Source organism: Pongo pygmaeus, chromosome 8 (assembly GCF_028885625.2).
Source record: "Pongo pygmaeus isolate AG05252 chromosome 8, NHGRI_mPonPyg2-v2.0_pri, whole genome shotgun sequence".
Taxonomy (NCBI): domain Eukaryota; kingdom Metazoa; phylum Chordata; class Mammalia; order Primates; family Hominidae; genus Pongo; species Pongo pygmaeus.
In genome coordinates this window covers 60672009-60690228 of record NC_072381.2, presented here as the reverse complement: position 1 = coordinate 60690228, position 18220 = coordinate 60672009, and the positions used below count along the sequence as shown (strand labels likewise).

Below are 18220 nucleotides of genomic sequence, written 5' to 3'. Positions count from 1 at the left end.
TACTTAAGAGGGCAGTGCTTTACACTGGAAAGCTAAAGGAATTTGGATTCAAAGGATTCTGGGGTTTTTTTTTTTTTTTTTTTGCTTGCAATTTTTGGAACCATAATTCAGCACTACTAGATTAAGGCATGTTCCATCGAACTAAAAATCAAAAGCTTTCCTATGGGGAAAGTCTCAATGTTATAGCTGAAAGAGGTGACAGCTGCATTACTGCCATCAAAAATAATTTATTAACCGTGTCTGTGCAAAGTACTCTGGTAGGCACCAAACCCCAGGGGCTTCCTGTTTCAATGCATCCTCTGCTCTCTGCAGTCTCTTCAGTGTAACGTTTGGCTCTCCACCTGTGAATAAAATGGATACCTTGAAAACTTCATCTTTGTGGCGACTATCACAGGACAAGAGAATGCGGGCTCCATCATCCACGCCAATCAGACAGTGCTGGGGAAATGTATTAGAAAGCTGCCTTTCTCAACCTCATATTCTTAACGCTTGTAAATAAAAACCCCTCCTCTTCGGTTTTCACTTTAGACCAGGAAATCTGGGGAGAGTTGGCAAGCAAGGTTTTGCCCTATCGGCATATATCATGCTAACACTGGCTCTTTGCCCCTTGCCTCGGCAGGTACCACACAGCGCTGGAGAAATAGGTACACAGGTGCCTCCCCAGCCAAGGGAAGAAAGCAGTAACGGAATTTGGGAGTCCAACCCCAAATCGTTTTATATTTACCTCTCACAAACACTTGCCTTGTAACGTGTGTACCTGTGCGTACATTTACACGTAAAGACAGTATTTTAAGGCAAGTTCACTTAAATGGCTTGGAGATATCTGATAGGTCTGATTACACAAAGGTCTTCTGCTCCACTTGCATCTCTCAGGAACTCAGGCAAAGGTGGCCTTCCATCCAGCCGCACCGCCATCCGGCAGGGGAGGGCACGGGCACCCTCCTACCCGCATCCGCCCCCGCCCCCTCGCCCAGCAGCGTCAGTCTATGACCCCACTGGATCCGTACAGGAGACGGGCTCACAATCGGTCGGGAGCTGCTTTTGCCTCCCCCCCCCCCCCGCCCAAACGGGGGTTTGCTTGGATCATTTATCTATCTTGTGTGCATTAAGAAACCAGCATTAGGTGCTGGTGGGAGGCGCTACTCTGCCCGAATCCCAGCCCGCCGCGGCGGTTCTGCACACACACACGCACCCGCTTGGCAGCCAGAGCCCTCCTGGAGACGCCCTCGGCCCGGGGTCTGCGTCCCCCGGGACCCCCGACGCAGTCTCCCGCTTTCGTCCCCCACGCTCAACCGGGCAGGGCTCCGGGGCGTGATTTCCGATCCTCTGCCTGCTTGTTGGGTCCCTCGGAGGCGGGTCAGACCGCACCCGCCGCGGGCGCCCGGTGCGTCCCCAGCCCCTGGCTCGCGGCGGCGACAGCGGCGCGGTTCGCTGGAGTTTGACTCTCTGGCGGCGGCGGCAGCGGCGGCAGCGGCGCGCAGCAGCGAACGGCTGGAGCGAGGCGAGCCGAGCCGCTAGCCCTCCGCGCTGCGCTGGGATTGGTCTCTCCGGAAGAGTGCTGGCCGAGGGTTGGCTGCGGGCCGGCTGAAGAACAGGTGCACCTCACCGCCCGGGCTCGCTGAGCAGCCGCCGAAGATCGCGGCGGCCAGGCCGGCCCTCTGTGTCGGAATGCGGCCGGCGGGCACCGGGCACCCCGCGACCGGCTGGCGGGGCTACTGAAGGCGGCGCGAGGCCCAGGCGCGGCGCGAGCGGGCGCCCCAGGGAGCGGGCTGGGCGCGGTGCCCCGAGGATGCCGGCGCTGCTGGAGCGCACGCAGGCGGCGGGCAGCAGCAGCAGCAGCAGCGGGCGCGGGGCCCCGGCGCGCAGGAGGCCGCTTGGCGGGCTGCAGACGCGCCCCGTCGCTCTCTGACCGACCGGAGGCGCCGGGGGCCCGTCTCGCCCCTCTTCCGCGCACCTCACCGCCCCCTCCCCGGCCCCGTCCCCTCCCCCGCTCTTCTCCTCCCCGCCCGCCGCCCGCCTCTCGGGGGGAGGGGCGTGGGGGCAGGGAGCGGATTTGCATGCGGCCGCCGCGGCCGCTGCCTGCGCCCGAGCCCGCCGCCGCCGCCGCCGGAGCCCGCGCCCGCGCCCGGCCCGCGCGGCCCCATGCCTCTGGCGCGGCCCTCGGGGGGGCGAAGGTGAAGACCGGCTCCTAGGATGAGTGAAGGGGCGGCCGCTGCCTCGCCACCTGGTGCCGCTTCGGCAGCCGCCGCCTCGGCCGAGGAGGGCACCGCGGCGGCTGCGGCGGCGGCAGCGGCGGGCGGGGGCCCGGACGGCGGCGGCGAAGGGGCGGCCGAGCCCCCCCGGGAGTTACGCTGTAGCGACTGCATCGTGTGGAACCGGCAGCAGACGTGGCTGTGCGTGGTACCTCTGTTCATCGGCTTCATCGGCCTGGGGCTCAGTCTCATGCTTCTCAAATGGATCGTGGTGGGCTCCGTCAAGGAGTACGTGCCCACCGACCTAGTGGACTCCAAGGGGATGGGCCAGGACCCCTTCTTCCTCTCCAAGCCCAGCTCTTTCCCCAAGGCCATGGAGACCACCACCACAACCACTTCCACCACGTCCCCCGCCACCCCCTCCGCCGGGGGTGCCGCCTCCTCCAGGACGCCCAACCGGATTAGCACTCGCCTGACCACCATCACGCGGGCGCCCACTCGCTTCCCCGGGCACCGGGTGCCCATCCGGGCCAGCCCGCGCTCCACCACAGCACGGAACACTGCGGCCCCCCCGACGGTCCTGTCCACCACGGCCCCGTTCTTCAGTAGCAGCACGCCGGGCTCCCGACCCCCGGTACCAGGAACCCCAAGTACCCAGGCAATGCCCTCCTGGCCTACTGCGGCATACGCTACCTCCTCCTACCTTCACGATTCTACTCCCTCCTGGACCCTGTCACCTTTTCAGGATGCTGCCTCTTCTTCTTCCTCTTCTTCCTCCTCCGCTACCACCACCACACCAGAAACTAGCACCAGCCCCAAATTTCGTAAGTAAACACTGTGTCTCAACTATGATTTACTACTGAGTTTCCTTTCTGCCCTCCTGCTGTGTTTTTCCCTCGCCGCCTGCCTTCTAGCAAGCCCCCTCCCCCATCCCAGGTTTGGGGCAGAGTGAGAGCTGATTAAAACTGTCCACCAGCGGGGAAGAAGGTGCCAGCCTGCTCTGGTTCTGGGGGCGTGGGGGCGTGTAGGAACGGGAGGGAGATTGTCAGGCTCCACTGGCCCCACTTTAGCGGGTCCCAAATGAGAACAGATCTTCCAACTCCCTTCAAAGGGTTAACGCGAGTGCAATCCCTCCTCACTGCAGACCTGCTGGCGAGCTGCCGGATCCCGATCCCGCTCCAGTAGAGGGCCGGGGAGGGAGAGAGGGCCTTCCCGAAGGCACTGAGCCCCTTCTCCGCCCGCCGGTAGGAAGGAAAGAAAGCAAAGCACATGCAAATTGACCGACGATAAACCACAAAAGGAAGTTATGTCCATGTGTGGGGTGACGAGTTGATGGAGATAATGGTAGAATGTAGCTGAGGACGCTTCCAGCAGCCCTGACCTGGGCAGGAACCAGAAAGCGTTAATTAGAAGCCATTGGAAGACTTGGGGAAAGGAGGCGATCCCCAAGGCAAAGGGCTGAACTGACCTCCTAGCCTGCCCGTGGCCATTCCAAGGTGTAGACATTGATTCCATGACCGCCGAGAGTGAGTTAACTAGGAGGAAATATGAAGGGAGCCCTGCAGAGCTGCCACCTCTAGGGTCCTGACGAAGGAGGAGTTTTTTTTCAGCCCTGCCAAGCCTTTGCTTTTGTTCCGTTCCCAAAGGTGGGGTGTGCACCTTATCTACTCTCCCTCTGTGCCTGAAAAATACAGACGAGTTGAGAGTTTTCTGCACTCAAGGGTGAGAACATCCAACCGTTTGGAAACATGTCAACGTTAGAATGTAGCATCTTCAACCTGGGCTCAATATGGGCCAGTATACCCAAAGCATGATAGCTTTCTGTTTATTTGTATAGAAAGTGCGTATTTTCTCAACATTTTTATAAATGTTGTAGGTGACTAATTGACCTCCCACCCCCACCCCCCACCTTGTTCTTATTCAAAGGAATCTCAGGTGTCTTTTAAGCTGATCTGATCAGGATATGGGAACAGTTTATGCCATCTGTGAAGGTTATTTAGGACAAACCCCAGCCTGCTAGTTCAAGTTCTGTGCAAGGCTATTTTGCAAAAAACTGTCTGGTTATGCTGTCTTTATATTGTATTTGTGTTTTGAGCCATAGCATCTGAGAGAAAGGAAGAGTGTTCATCATTAACTCTTCAGTGATGGTGGGAATACTGGGTTTGCTTTCAGTCATCTGCTAATTTTTCATTTCCCTGCCCTATGATCTTACCCTGGGTGTTACTTAACCCTTGAAACTTTTTTCTTTTTAAAGAATTTAGTGTATTTGTAAGTAAGGTCCAGGAGAGGGAAAGGGGGGAAAAAAAAGCAAACCTACTTTGCTTTGGAAAAAATAGTCTAGAAGATAAATTGGGAGACAGGAAGGAGGGAAGGAAGGAATCTGCCACAAACCAGAATGGCAGTAGAGCCAGTAACTTGCTGCTTCTCTCTCCTCTGGCTGAAGCAGTCATTTTTGAGAGCACATTTTCTCAGGAGGTGTTTAGAGCCTCCACTCAACAAATCTAGCTTGCGTTTTGTAGAAGGATAAAGGATTCATGAGTGTATGTGTGAGCATATTCAATGGATTGAAAATGAGTCTACCCTGAAGACCCCAGATTTTTGATCTGCTCTTTTGATGCAGTTGATAGAATAATGGAGTGTGGTATACCTCCAACCCTTGTGTGCGTTGGGAGTGGAGGGGGACTACACATGGTAGGGGTATTGCATGTTCTTTCTCAATTGATTTCCTTGTGTACCATTCCGGAGGTCTTTAAAGAAAAGCCCAAGGTAATTATTTCTACCTCGCTATGCTCTCTTCCTACATTCTGTGGATGGGAATGGCAGCCTGTTTAATAAGTAATGATTATTGACAGGGCCCTCAGCCCCAAGGAAAAGAGGGGAAAAATCTGTAAATGGTGTCAATGTTCACATAGACATATAAGCAGTATTTGTTGTATTTGTATCTTAGGTTCAGCTCTTTCTCTTTTTTAAACCTTTACAAGAAGTTGAATTAAGGTATGTAATACAAGTATGCAAAATCCAGCTGAAATTGACCTGGTTTGCATCTGTAAACAAGGGAAATTTTAAAGAAAAGTGGATTATGTAGTTTTCATAAAACGTGTTTAAATAGGCAAGTTGTATGGTGACTTGAAGAAAGAGGATAGTTTAGTTATTTTTTTTCATCCAAGATTGCAGGATGATTAACAAAAGGAAATTAAGATTTCATTTGAGAGATTATCAGCAATGCTACTGTAGGATTGAAAAAAGCCTGAATCACTGGCGTTCATATTTTTTTTACTTGTCTCGATTATGCCCGTAAAGTTCCCAGGAGAGAAATTTTCTTTTCCCCAGCTCCTACCTCCATACTTTAGTGGGTCTTTTCCGTCCTTTCTGTTTTTTTTTTTTTTTAAATGAAAGTAATGGATTCTGTTGTAGTACTTGGAAAATGGTTAAGGATGATGCTTTGGTTTTTTGACTAACCCACAAATTCTTTAACGGCCAGGATCTTTGCTCTTGCATTGGATACCTGAAGGCTTATGGAATGAGTGTCTTTGTGTTCATCTTAGATCAATCAGAAGGATCCTGTCTGTAAACGGCAGCATAGCTCTTTGGAGTGGAAGAGGCTGGTTCACTGACAATGAACATGCTTGCTAATGGATAATAGGATTTTTTCAAGCAAAAGCTATTTTTGCTATGGGGAAAGCCCAGTTAGAGAACTGTTTCTAATTTTCTGTAGGATTAAAGACGAAGAAGGATTGAACTTTAAAGGCAGGAGGAGAAAGGAGGGTTTGCAAGTTGATTCTTCTCTTCCCGTCCTCCACCGTTTAGGCCGTGAGCTGGACCAAAACTTTCTTCAGCGTTCCTGGGATTCTTGGGTTTCCAGTTGCCTAGTACTTGCTTGCACTTCAGACTCTAAAAATGAATGTCTTAAACATATCGCCAGGGGAGATTATTTCACCAGAAACATCTTTGAAGCATTTTGTATTTGAAAGTATAGGTTAATTTACAAGTTTTTCAAGCCAAAGGGAGGAGGTCACTACACACAGTAGAAAACAGTGATTTTGACCAGTGTACAATCAGCCTTTCCCTTTTACAGCTCCTTCAATTTCGTTTTCAGATTTGAAGTATAGTTGTACAATGTTGCCAATGCAAATGTGGATTGTTTTAGAGACATAAAATTGTTTTACTAAGCTGAAAATACTGTTTAACAGGTGGTAGCCCGGAGTCATTGGCTAAATTCAAATACTAAAGACAAAGAGCCTCTTTTTATAGGTGTTTCTTTGGGTGAGATTTGGAAGGTATATGGTTAATTATAATGAACATCACAAATATCAAATAGTGTATTTAAGAAGAAATAAATGTAGAATGTACATTTGATGTTTAAGCAAGGTATGGAGGCAATTTTAATTTAATCATGTCTATTTCTATAAAACTTTACCTAGTCATACCTACTGTAATTTTTAAGAGAGGCATTGATAAAATCAACTATTTTCTTATTTATTCTTTTCAACATCTTCATTCCTTAAATAAGAGTACACTTGTTTGCTTTATAAGGAGCCTCAGATATAATTTGTTTAAATAAAGTTACTCCTGTAAGTTGTATTCTGTATACATGAGTCGAGGCCTTCAAAGGCATCCAGCATAGAAGGTACTGACCCCAATCATGCGTGGTAGCCAAAGTGAGAGGATTCAGAGCTCAGGATCAATATTTCTTATAAAATCCAATTGAGAGCTTTTTTTTATGAGCACATGCTGCAACCTGAGTATGTTTTGATTTCCTTTGGCCTTAATTCAGGATTATGAGACTTTTCTGCTTTAATCAATTATGCTGTACAATTTTACTGTTACACACTTATGTTGCACTTCATGGTCCTAATTAAAAAAAGAGGGCGGGGTGGGTGTGTTGGCAAGGATATTTTTAGGGCCCTTTTTAGTTTGGACTCATTGGTCTCCGTGCATTAAGACAATGTGGTTTAAGCATTCCTCCCCAGTTCTTCAGACTGAGGTGAGGGATAGGAGGTGTTGTTGTTAATTGAGAGTCCCTTCTGCAGGTTTAATTTGTGAATCCAGCTACCTTTATATTTGTGCTATTTTCAAAACCTGACCAAAAAAAACAACAACAACAAAAAAAACAGCTGATTTCTGGCAATTTCTCGCTGTTACTGAAGCTTTTCTAAATTCAGTTTGGGCAACAACAGGAGTGTTGGTGCAGTTTGAAATCAGTGCCATCCTGGGAGATCCAGGATGTAGAGGAATACCATCTCTCCTCTCTCTGGAGCTACTCAGCCCTTCCTCCCCTTTGTACATAATGAGAAGAAAGCTTATTTTCAACTTGCTTTTGTAGAAATTCTTTCCTCATAACCTCTCATCTTCAATGCCAAACATATCTCAATATTCTATCTGGGATGTCAAAAATGGAACATGAAAGTTGGCCCCGAAATATATAAGAGCAAGGGAATAGTCATAAATCTAAGTCTGTAAAATGCATTTGAATTGCTTCTGAATAGAACTGAAATTCATTTTTCTTTCTTTCTAGCTGCTTTTATCTTTAGACTCGTGTGTTGGGTAAGGACAGAGCTGGTACTGCGTTGACAAATACATTTTGAGATCCTAGAAATTTTACTTATCCGCCCAAGAAAGTGTTCCCTCCAGAACCATATACATACTGAAATGAGCAATGGACTGTCTTTGAAACTTTGCAATATCACAATCAAAACTTACCTAAATAAATGTTTTCTATTCATGCAATTATAAATAAAATCGTTAGACACATGTTTAGTTTGGTTTTCCAGTTCACTCTTCCTCTAAGACTTCCTGTACACCCACCTTCCAGTATTTTATAGTTGAATCATGGCTCTGACTGAAGGCTTCTTTCAGGCTTTTGTGTGTTTTTTTTTTTTTTGCCCTTTTTTTCTTAGCCTAGAGTACAAGGAGTCAATACTCATTAAATGAAATTTCTTAGATATGCTTAACATGTTGCTTCAAGTTGTTTTAAAAGTTAATCCTTCTTTTAAGTTAGACTGCTTAAGATGATGTAGAAAGTTAAGGAAAAAAATACTCATTTAGGGAATTGAGTTATTAAACTGTCTTGGTGATTTAAAACAATAATTAAGGATTCCAAAAACTTGATGGAAGCTAATGGTCATTTCTTTCCCCCCATAGATTGGTATACAAACCATGTTAATTTCGATAGCATTTTTATCTGATTCCACAACACAGTTGAGCAATTGAACATAAGCTATCATATACATTCATATAATTATATTTTCATAATATATATCACATGTTTCAAATGTTTACTAAGTATCTATCTGGGGGCATTGCAATGCTGTTAAGTAATTGGTTGACTCCAAAAGTTTGTAAAAGCAATGGTTCATAAAGCAGACAATTAAAATAAAACTTATAATCACTACAACATTCAGCCTCCCATGTCTTGATGTTAGGGCGAAGGCTTTTTCTAAGTATGTGTCTACTGGTTTAAGTTTAGCATCTTTGCTTTTTTTTTTTTTTTTTTTTAATTAGCCACACCTGTAATTACCAGCTTTTTTTTTTTTTAAAGACACTAGTGAAGGAATCCGTATGCAGATTCTTTATAAATACAATAATAAACCCTTGCCGTGGGCATCTCTTGCAGTTTTCTTGTCTATATGATTCAGTTTCTTTTTTTATGCTTTAAAAAGCAACTTACCTTTTGGAGTTTCTTCATAGCATTCAACTACATTTTGATAGAAACTACAATCATCTTTCATTTCCATAATCATATATCACTGGTTTACATAATATTTAAGTAAATTACATATTAGCATAAGAACAACTGACATAAACAAATCTATTATCCCAACTGAGTACTGTTAAGTGCACACCTCAGCTGGCAGTTGCAGCGGAGTGTAGGTTTCCTTGAGCTTGGCCTGGTGGCTGTGTCCCTTTCGGTGTGCAGTGGGCCCCATTGGTGTGTTCCTGCCAGGCAGTGTGGTGACAGCCAGTTGGCTAAGAGGAGTTAGGTTAAGGAAATGATTCCTTTAGGAGGTAACAGTATTAGAAATGAGAGTCAGTCATAAGCATATTTTTTAGGGACTCTCATGGAAGGGTAACAAATGTATGTGTGTGTGTGTGTGTGTGTGTATGATACATATATATTTATAAACAATATTTGTTTGTATATTTCTATATAAAACCTCTAGCCGTGAGTTCTATAATAGCTGTGCAACCTTTAGGAACTGATATAATCTCTCTGAAGTTTAACTTCCTCCCCTGGTAGAATGAGGTTGATGACAGTAACCTGACTTGTATGCCAATCCCAAAAGAGTTTATAAGCTGAAAAACAGTCACTGTTTTTATGTCAAGTGAAATGGGAAGTAGATAGACTGGTTATTTTCATCCAAGAGCACATCAGACTATTGAATTCGGTTGAAATATTGGAGCTGGTTTGTTACCTAGCTTGAGGGATCTTTCATCACAATGAAAGATTATTGTTCTTATATGCCCTTGGGTTTTTCCTATATTCCTCTCTGATATCCTGGCACACACAATAAAATATAGTCTGGAATCCTACCTCAAATCGCCTTGGAAGTTGAACCACAAACTGGAGGTCATCATTTCTCATTCTTTGCTTGGTAGGTGTTTTTTAAAGCCTATTTCCAGCATATGTTTATCAAAGAGAGGAGCTGAAATTTGGGAGAAAATGAGTGAGATTGCTGAATGATCTGGAAATCTGAAATCTAAAAATTCTTGATAAAGCAAAATATGTCCAAGGTGCCCTTTTGTGCCATCCCTGCACTAACTGTCATTGGGTCTTTAGATTTTGGAGAGAATTTATGTGAAAATAGGCGTGCCTGCGCTGCATTCCCTTGGCCACTTAGCAGTTACTGTGAATTAGGTTCTCAAGAATTAATAGGTTGATTGTATCCATCAAGGAGCTCTCTTAAAGATACTGTTTGTATTTGTACTTTGGGGAACTTTAATATTAGCATTTTGGAAATATATTTCTTCAAATCTGTATTTGTTGGAAATCTCATCCTGAATTATATCTTAAAGTATTACTTTTTGTTGTTATAAGCTTTTATTTCTCAAGACAGGTTGGTGATTGTACATAAATCATAGATTGCCATTCCTGGGCCTAAAAAGGGATTAGTCAGAAACAAACCTACAAACTGAATTCAGAATTAAGTTTAATAATGGAAGTTTAGCAGCTTCTAGTGCTAAGATTTTGTCTTTGAGGCCTTTTCCTGGAAGTGATAGTGTGTATCATGGATGCAACATAGGCCATATGAACATTTTTTTAAAGAAAAGGTCAGCTGAATCCATGCAACTACTTTAGCATTAGTATGTTACAGCCAGGGTTATGGGAATAGAATTTTTATGCTAAACGTTTGATAAGAATTCTTAAATATATCAGCCTTCCTCCTCAGATACCTTCCCATGACTACATGCAACCTCTGGCATGATTTCCGTGAATTGGCAGGAAGCTAGAAATCCACTAAAAGAGAAAGCCACACCCTCATCATCATCAGATTTTTTTCATTTCTGTAGCTTGAATTTTACTTTTAGTAATGTAGAAGGATTAGTCACAGATAATCAGTCTTGGAAGGGGCTTAAGAATTTAAGTAATAATAAAAACGGCAGCTACCGTATGTGGAGGGTTACCGTGTGCCTGGGCATGTAGCACTGTACATTCTTTGTGTTATTTATTTTTGAAATAAGGATTGAAAAACAATCATATCTAGGCCTGCAGCCTAGGTTTGATTATCTCACTGATAGAGTTAATCAAGCTGGGCTTAGGATATATAATTTGCCTAGGACTTGCAGAAATTGTTTGGATAATCAAGAAGACTGGAGGAGTGTTTTACGGGTAATCTCTCCCCACCTCAGTCTTACTTACCTAATTCACTGTTATAGTGTCACTATATCCATTTGTACATTGCTTCCGTCAAGCACTTTACACATAGATGGTGGCATTTGCCACTGTAAACTCCATAAATAGCTCACCTGCACTGTACCTGTTCTTTGCTTTGATACGACGGAATCTAACTAGAGAAATTGCCTGGGTTTTCTGTCTAAGGAGAAATTCAGATGTTTTGGTAAAAGATAAAGAATCTGTTGCTCTGAATGTTGTCTTCTTATTTTTTAAGTTTTGTTGATATATAATTGATATGCAATGGGCTCTCCATATCCTTGGGTTCTGCATCTGTGGATTTAACCAACCAGGGATCAAAAATATATTTAAAAATAAAAACAACACCACAACAATTAAAAATACAAATAAGAAACAAGTATAGTATAACAACTATTTACATAGCATTTACACAGCTTGTAAGTACTCTAGTGATGACTGAAACTATATGGGAGGCTATCCTTAGGTTATATGCAAATACTAGGCCATTTTATGTAAAAGACATGGGCATCCTAGGATTTTGATAGCCTGGGGGAGAGGAATCCTGGCACTATTCCCCCTGGAATACCAAAGGATGACTGTACAAAAAATTGCACATATTTAATGTGTACATATCGATGAGTTTGGACATATGCATATACCTATTAATGCCATCACCACAGTCAAGGTTCTAAACATATCCATCACCTCCAAAAATTTCCTTGTGTTCTCTTGTGGTTTTAATTTTGTTTAGGTAGAACATTTAACATGAAATCTATCTTCTTTTTTAAGTATGCAGTATTATATTGTTAACTAAGTACTATGTTGTACAATGGATCTCTAGACCTTATTCCTCTTGCATAACGAAATCTTTGTACCCATTGAGCAACAGTTCCCTACCTCTAAACTTCTGTTCCTTGATCTTTTTAACTATTTTCTCTTATGGCTGCTTGTAGGTGATTCAATATAACAATGTCAGAAAATGGTTACAGACTTTATTCCTCTGCTTCCTAAAATCCAGTCAAAATTGTCTTCTCTGCCCATTCCAAGCTTACTTTTGGTTACAATAGTGACTGCAGTGTATGCTGAGACTGATCAATGGAAAAGTGTCAGGGAGCATTTGGAATGATAGCCTTTTAGTTCTGTAGACACTAAAGTACTGACTCTACCAAATCAATGATGGGAGTTGGAGCTATACAGTGCCTGCCGCAGAACATCTGAATTCCATCTTGGAGCCACACTGCAAGGTACCCATCACTGATTATCTACCAGTTCTAAGAAGGGGAACATTGGTGAGACCTTGATATTCTGCCAGGGGTACTACAAACTAGACCCAATCATTGCTTACTTGCTTGACATTTTTGTTTGCCAAGTGTTCTTTTAGCTAGAAGAAAAAAATTCTCTTTTGGTTAAAGTAAAAGATAGTTGAGATCGTTACTTTTACAAACTTATAAAAAGAAAATGGAAATAGATCAAGTTTTAAGATCACCTAACACTCATTTGAATAGCCATGCTGAAGGATAGGAATACTGTAGTGTCAGAAAGATTGTATTGTCAACATCCTGTAAGACTGTAAATGAGTCCCATAAACTAACAATGACAGTTGTACTTATTGTTAGTCTATGAGGGGGGCCACTGGGGTTGTTTGCCCAAATTTATTGTTAGACCGAAGCTTTTTTCAGCACGGTGGAAAAATCTAGAGACTGCAGAATTTTTTTAAAAAATGGGCTGTAGAAATGTTTATATTACATGATAGCTTGACTGAATTCTATTTCATTGACTTTTCAGTATGATACTCTCTATTTCTGTATTAAAAAACTAACACATTTCGGGTATGGGGGAGGTAGAGCATCAGGATAAATAGCTAATGCACGCGGGGCTTAATACCTAGGTGATGGGTTGATAGGTGCAGCAAACCACCATGGCACCTGTTTACATATGTAACAAATCTGTACGTCCTGCACATGTATCCCAGAACTTAAATAAAACTAAAAAACAAAAACAAAAACAACTGACAAATGCCCACTCCATGCCGAGCAGGTACAGTTGGTAGCACTTCTGTTTTAACCAAATGGAAGCTGCCTTGGTTAATAGGTATTAGTTATATTAGCTCCCAAACCTGTTTATGCTGATTGTTTTTGTTACTGTAATTGGGTAATGCATTTAAGTATTCTATAAATCTGTGAATTGTGGTTTCTATTAAAACGAAGTTCATTACATTGGATATAATCCATAAACATAAGTCACTTTAAAAAAAGTGCTTCTTCTAGTTGGCAAAGTTGTGAGAAGTTTAACAAGAATATATTTATATATCCATAAGAAATTAGCACTTGTATTGTTTCACATGTTAAGTTTTTATTCCACAATAAACTAAACTGGAAAAATCACATTATACATTATGGGTATGGTTTTTCATAAGAAGGACAACAGATGTTTACTCAGAGAAAAGCCTTGAGCTCTATAACCAAATATTTGGCAAGTGAATGTGCATTTGTATGTTTTAAGTTAAAATAAAATAATAAGTAAAATAAATTTTGTTTACCCATGTGATAGATATTACAAAGCTATTAAATTTTGTTGTACTAATTTTAAAGCTTTTGGGAAATGTTTAGTATATAATTTTTATCTAAAACTTTGGGTAGAAAATTATATAAGATGTCCATAATATTAAGCTTTATTGGTCACTAGATTTAATATATAGTAACTGTATTCAACGGAAGTATACCAAATTGTTCATGGTAGGTCTTTCTGGATTTTGGAATAGGGATGCTGTTTAATTTATTGTACTTTTTTGTATTTTCTAAGTTTTAGTTATTCATGAATTATCTTTTTTTCTAATTAGAAGTTGTTATACTTTTGAAAAAAGTAAAGAATATACTCCATGAATCAGTTCAGTTATTGGTCTTGGTTCTGTGAAGATTGTTTTTTCTTTATGTCTAAAGAGTTTGTTTCTTAATTGGTGGTGTCAGCATTAAAGTGTTGACAGAGTTGGGTTCCTGCTGTGAAATGCAGATGTGTAGAAGTACAAATGCGTTTCCATTTGCTCATGGGAAATAATGCCTTATTGAAGGCAGAGTTTCTTACTCTGGGCCTTTGATGATTAGCCTTGACTTTATAAGGGTATAGAAGATGGGAGTTTAATGAGATACTTAATGGCTCTTCCAGTCTGCAGATGTTAGACAGTCTTAGTAGTATTGCTATAGAAGGATATAGCCAATAGAAATCAATAGGTTATATATACATATTAATCAACTAACTGATCTATTTCAAGGACCAAATGAAAAGAGAACACAAAGGCTAATTGATAGTGCTGAGTACTAGAAAGGAGATGTTTGGTCAAACATGAATGGGTGGGATAACCAGTTCAAAGGTTTACTGGATGCTATAAGCCTCTCCCAGAGTCATAAGATATTTATTCTTATATTAATTTTCAGTGGTTGGAACATAGAGAGACTCCAGAGTCCACTGGAGAGTGGTGATTTGTAGGGCACATGACCCATAACTTTGGTGATGAGTTGTGCTCAAAGTCCTTCAAATAGCTCACAAATGCAATGGTGGTCAAAAAGAGCCCCAACAAATATATGATTCTATTTATATACTGTGTAACAATTAGAAGTCAAGATAGTGATTATCTTTGGGGAGGAGGGGCAGGTAGTGAATGGAAGGGGACCCAGATGTAGGTTTTCCTGTATTGATAATATTGTGCTGCTCGATATGGGTGCTGGTTACATGAGTGAGTTCACTTCATCAAAGTTTAGTAACTTCTATACTTTTGTGCACTTTTTGTATACATCAATACTAACTTGAAAAAATAAGAGAAAACTTTAGGAACATTCCTTTGGCCTTTACCACTTCATGCTACCAGGGTGGTGGCCTGAGTTTATAGATTTTTCCATGTACAGAGACTGGATGGTAGCTCTGAATGTTGTTGGTGTCTCACAGTCCAGCAGATGCAAAGAGGGTCTTCCTGGCTTCAGCATTTTCCTTTGTTCTCAGGATCCCCTCTTAGTGAGACTCCATGCAAACACCCAGATTCCCTTTTGACTTAAGCCTTTCTGAGTGGACACCTTGTATTTATATTAAACAAAACCCTATTTCACTCATATCAGGAGTGTTCTGACATAACACGTTGCCACACTTTTCACACATCTTAACACATGTAAAACCCCACTTGTATCCTAAGAATGCATTATTACAGTTCTGCAAACATTAAATTGTGATATACACAAGAAAGATAATTCATCATCTTTATCTGTGGTTTTTGTTGAGAAGATCAGAAGATATGTACCAAAGAATCATTAAGTGCTGAAGTGTGTGATTCCAAATGTAAAAGCATATGAGGCCATTTCAGAAAGTAGTGCTTAGAGGGAGAAAGGTAGTTTCAAGGGAGAATTTCCTTAGGCAGAGTAATAGAGAAGGGAGGCCCAGGGAGGGAAAGTCATTAATAAAGGTAGAAGTTTGCATGCACCCACCTATATGGGAGCCAGTGAGGGTTCTGACCTGGTAGACAGACGGCCTCACCTTTTCCTTGGAGCAGCACCTGATTAAGGAGGGAGGGTTTTGGAGGACACAGCTTGATTCTATGTTAAGCCACAGTCAGAATGGGTTGCAAGGAAGTGATACAATATCTGTGATATTTTCAGAAGGTGCGAGGTTTCCAGGATGACTTGGAGAGAGGAATGAGCAGCGAATTTTAAAGATTCTCTAAGGCTAACTTGTTCCAAATCATTTAAAGATATTGTCTCTGATTTGTGCTGGATATATTTAAGTATTGACTTCATTCCAATGCCTCTTCAAAGCGCTGCAAGAAGCAATAGAATTGGCGTGTTTTAAGGATGTTTAGTTTATCCGTAGTCGCATCAACAAAGCCCTAGATTTAACCCAAAATAACAGCTTTCGAATACCTAAAAATTTGCAAGTAGAGATACAAGAAGAATAACAAGAAGGAACTCTTGATTTCACTGCCTCACCTAAATTAACCTGTGACTGTCTTTAGATTTTTCAGAGGCAAAAACTCCTTTATGAATTGATTGCCACATCACCCTTCTGGTTCCATCTGAGGTCTTCTTTGCAGAAGCCACTCAGCACCTTTTGGAATTGAATGCTGACGTCGCATCAGATTCAAAAGGAATGCTGCTGTTGATTCCTTTCTGCACTCATCACGTGGTGAGGAATATGCTGGGAGTCTGTATAAGATGAGGCTCTTGCACGGCCTGCCAGAGAGTGCCTGTCATGGACTGGAGAACTGCATCCGTTCATTTACATATTGGCAGCTAAAATTAGTGGAGTCACCCACGTTTTTCACCCTAGAGAAGAACCTTCAGATAAGAATCCTGTTCATCACTCTCACCTGCTCAGGCTTACTTGGTTGCTCCTTGTTACCAGACAGAGGGGCTATAGCACTGTGTAAGAGCAAGTGTTAAATTAGTATTAATAGCCAATGGCATCTCTCTTCTATTTTTCACTGATCAGATAATTTTCACTGATGTCAACATTTATAATACATCAGCTGACATATACAAGTGTTATTTGCTTGGAATATTTTTAGTTTATTTTATTGACTTAGATAAAGATATATTTTTTAAAGTTATTTGTTCAGGTCTTTTTGTATTTGATCAGAAGAGGTTTTTGAAAGGAAGGCAAAGCTGTAGATCAGGGTTTTAACAAAATGAGCATCAAATCCAAATCTGTGTTTCTCCTTCATCACTGAGTTTTTTAAGATTCTAAATGACCTTTTGTGGTACCACACTGATGCTCATCTTGCATTGTAAGCGGCTCTGAGTAATTTATGATAAATAATGAAATGCTGTTTCTTCCAATACACTGCAAATGGCTGAGTCTTGTAAAAGTCTAAGGAGCTCTATTACTTCTAAATGACTAGATAACACAAAAATGTTAACCCTAAAGAGAAAAGGTCAAGTAGACCATGCGCTTGTGAGCCACAGTCCTTCTGCCTGGTGCCTTCTGACAGGCTTTCTGCATCTGAACTCTGCAGGGACTGGCACCTGAAAAATTACTTTCTAGAATGGCAAGGAAGGGTTTAAGCCTTTCGGCTAGTTGGATTGGCTAGAAGCAATAGTGGTTTGTTTGGAGTGGGGGAAGGGAGAAACTTGCCGAATCCGTTTAACATTTGAAACCCTAAATTAATTTTTTAAAAAAATCTGTTACCAGTGGTAAGAATTTTGTGATGCTAGGAAACAACAATTTAAGTATTTTATTTGAGCACTGATATAAAAAGAAATATTAAAAAGCAAGCAGAGTAATGTTAATCTGTAGGAAACTATAGAAAGCTGACATCTTTTCAAAATTAACCTTTGTCATGATGTTTGCACTCTCTTGCTCATATCCACTTATACAAAAATAAATACATAATGAACATACTCAGTCTACAACTCTCAGCTCCCTGGTATTCCACAGTGTATTCCTACCATTGGAAAATACCGTTCACAGTGAATATGTGTGTTCTCATCCTGATTGCTGTAAAATAACTGCATATCTAAGTGTTAGGGTTTGAAGACTTTAATTGCTAGCTACAGAGTGTCTTTATGTATTGCACTTCCATTTTGAAAATTGAATTAAATTGCCGGTCAGTGAACTCTTTATAATGACAGGAGAGTCTCTATGCAAGCAGGCCATTGAGAAGAGTGATCTTTGGCCAGTGATACTTTTAAACTCAGACACTTTGCTGAAGTTTGCCACTGAATTTTCTCACATTTCCCCAGACGTTATTACATTGCCAAATGAAATCATCTGTTCCCCCTAGTAGAACTGCTTCCTTTCCTCCAGATATCAGCTACAAGGTATGAAATGAATTGCATAAAAATAAATCACACATGCTGCATTTTGGGAAGAGTACTCTAGCTTTTCCATTAATTTCTTTTCACTGCTGAGTTGGGAAGTCCACTTTAATCTTCAGTTATCAGTAACATGAAATTGGGTGAACCTCTTAACCTTTCCAAAATAGAGATGCTTTCATGCCAGGAAAGTTGAGCTCTTTGAACATTTGAGAATATTTTTGCTTTTGATGAAAAAGGTTTGTTGTCATGTGTCATGGGAGAAAGAGATTGAAAGAAGGAAGGTTATTCCCAAAGGCTTGTTTGATGATTGGACTATATGGTTCTATTCCTGACCATGTACTCTCTGTAAGGTTTGGCATGGACAGCAATGTGCTATTGGCAAT

General features: G+C 41.9%; 2 protein-coding genes across 10 annotated transcripts in view; one reads left to right on the top strand and one right to left on the bottom strand.

The window, feature by feature from the left end:
• Nucleotides 1-201: 201 nt before the first annotated feature.
• Nucleotides 202-2059, bottom strand: LOC129045038 (translation initiation factor IF-2). The gene is made up of 2 exons (XM_054503320.2): nucleotides 1193-2059; nucleotides 202-341 (listed from the first exon to the last, which is right to left on the bottom strand). The coding sequence occupies exon 1, from the start codon at nucleotides 2057-2059 to the stop codon at nucleotides 1358-1360; it is 702 nt and encodes a 233-aa protein (XP_054359295.1). The 3' UTR covers nucleotides 202-341; nucleotides 1193-1357.
• The window catches only part of NRG3 (neuregulin 3), a 1100020-nt gene continuing 1083849 nt past the window's right edge, over nucleotides 2050-18220 (top strand). For 5 of the 9 annotated variants that reach the window (XM_063669890.1, XM_054435832.2, XM_063669888.1 and 2 more), the window contains exon 1: nucleotides 2186-3016. In XM_063669890.1, coding sequence (XP_063525960.1) covers nucleotides 2194-3016 — 823 coding nt within the window. In that variant the 5' untranslated portion in view covers nucleotides 2186-2193. Of the gene's footprint in view, nucleotides 3017-18220 lie in introns of all 9 variants that reach the window. The other 4 variants (XM_054435829.1, XM_054435827.1, XM_054435833.1 and 1 more) reach the window with 2 other exon arrangements.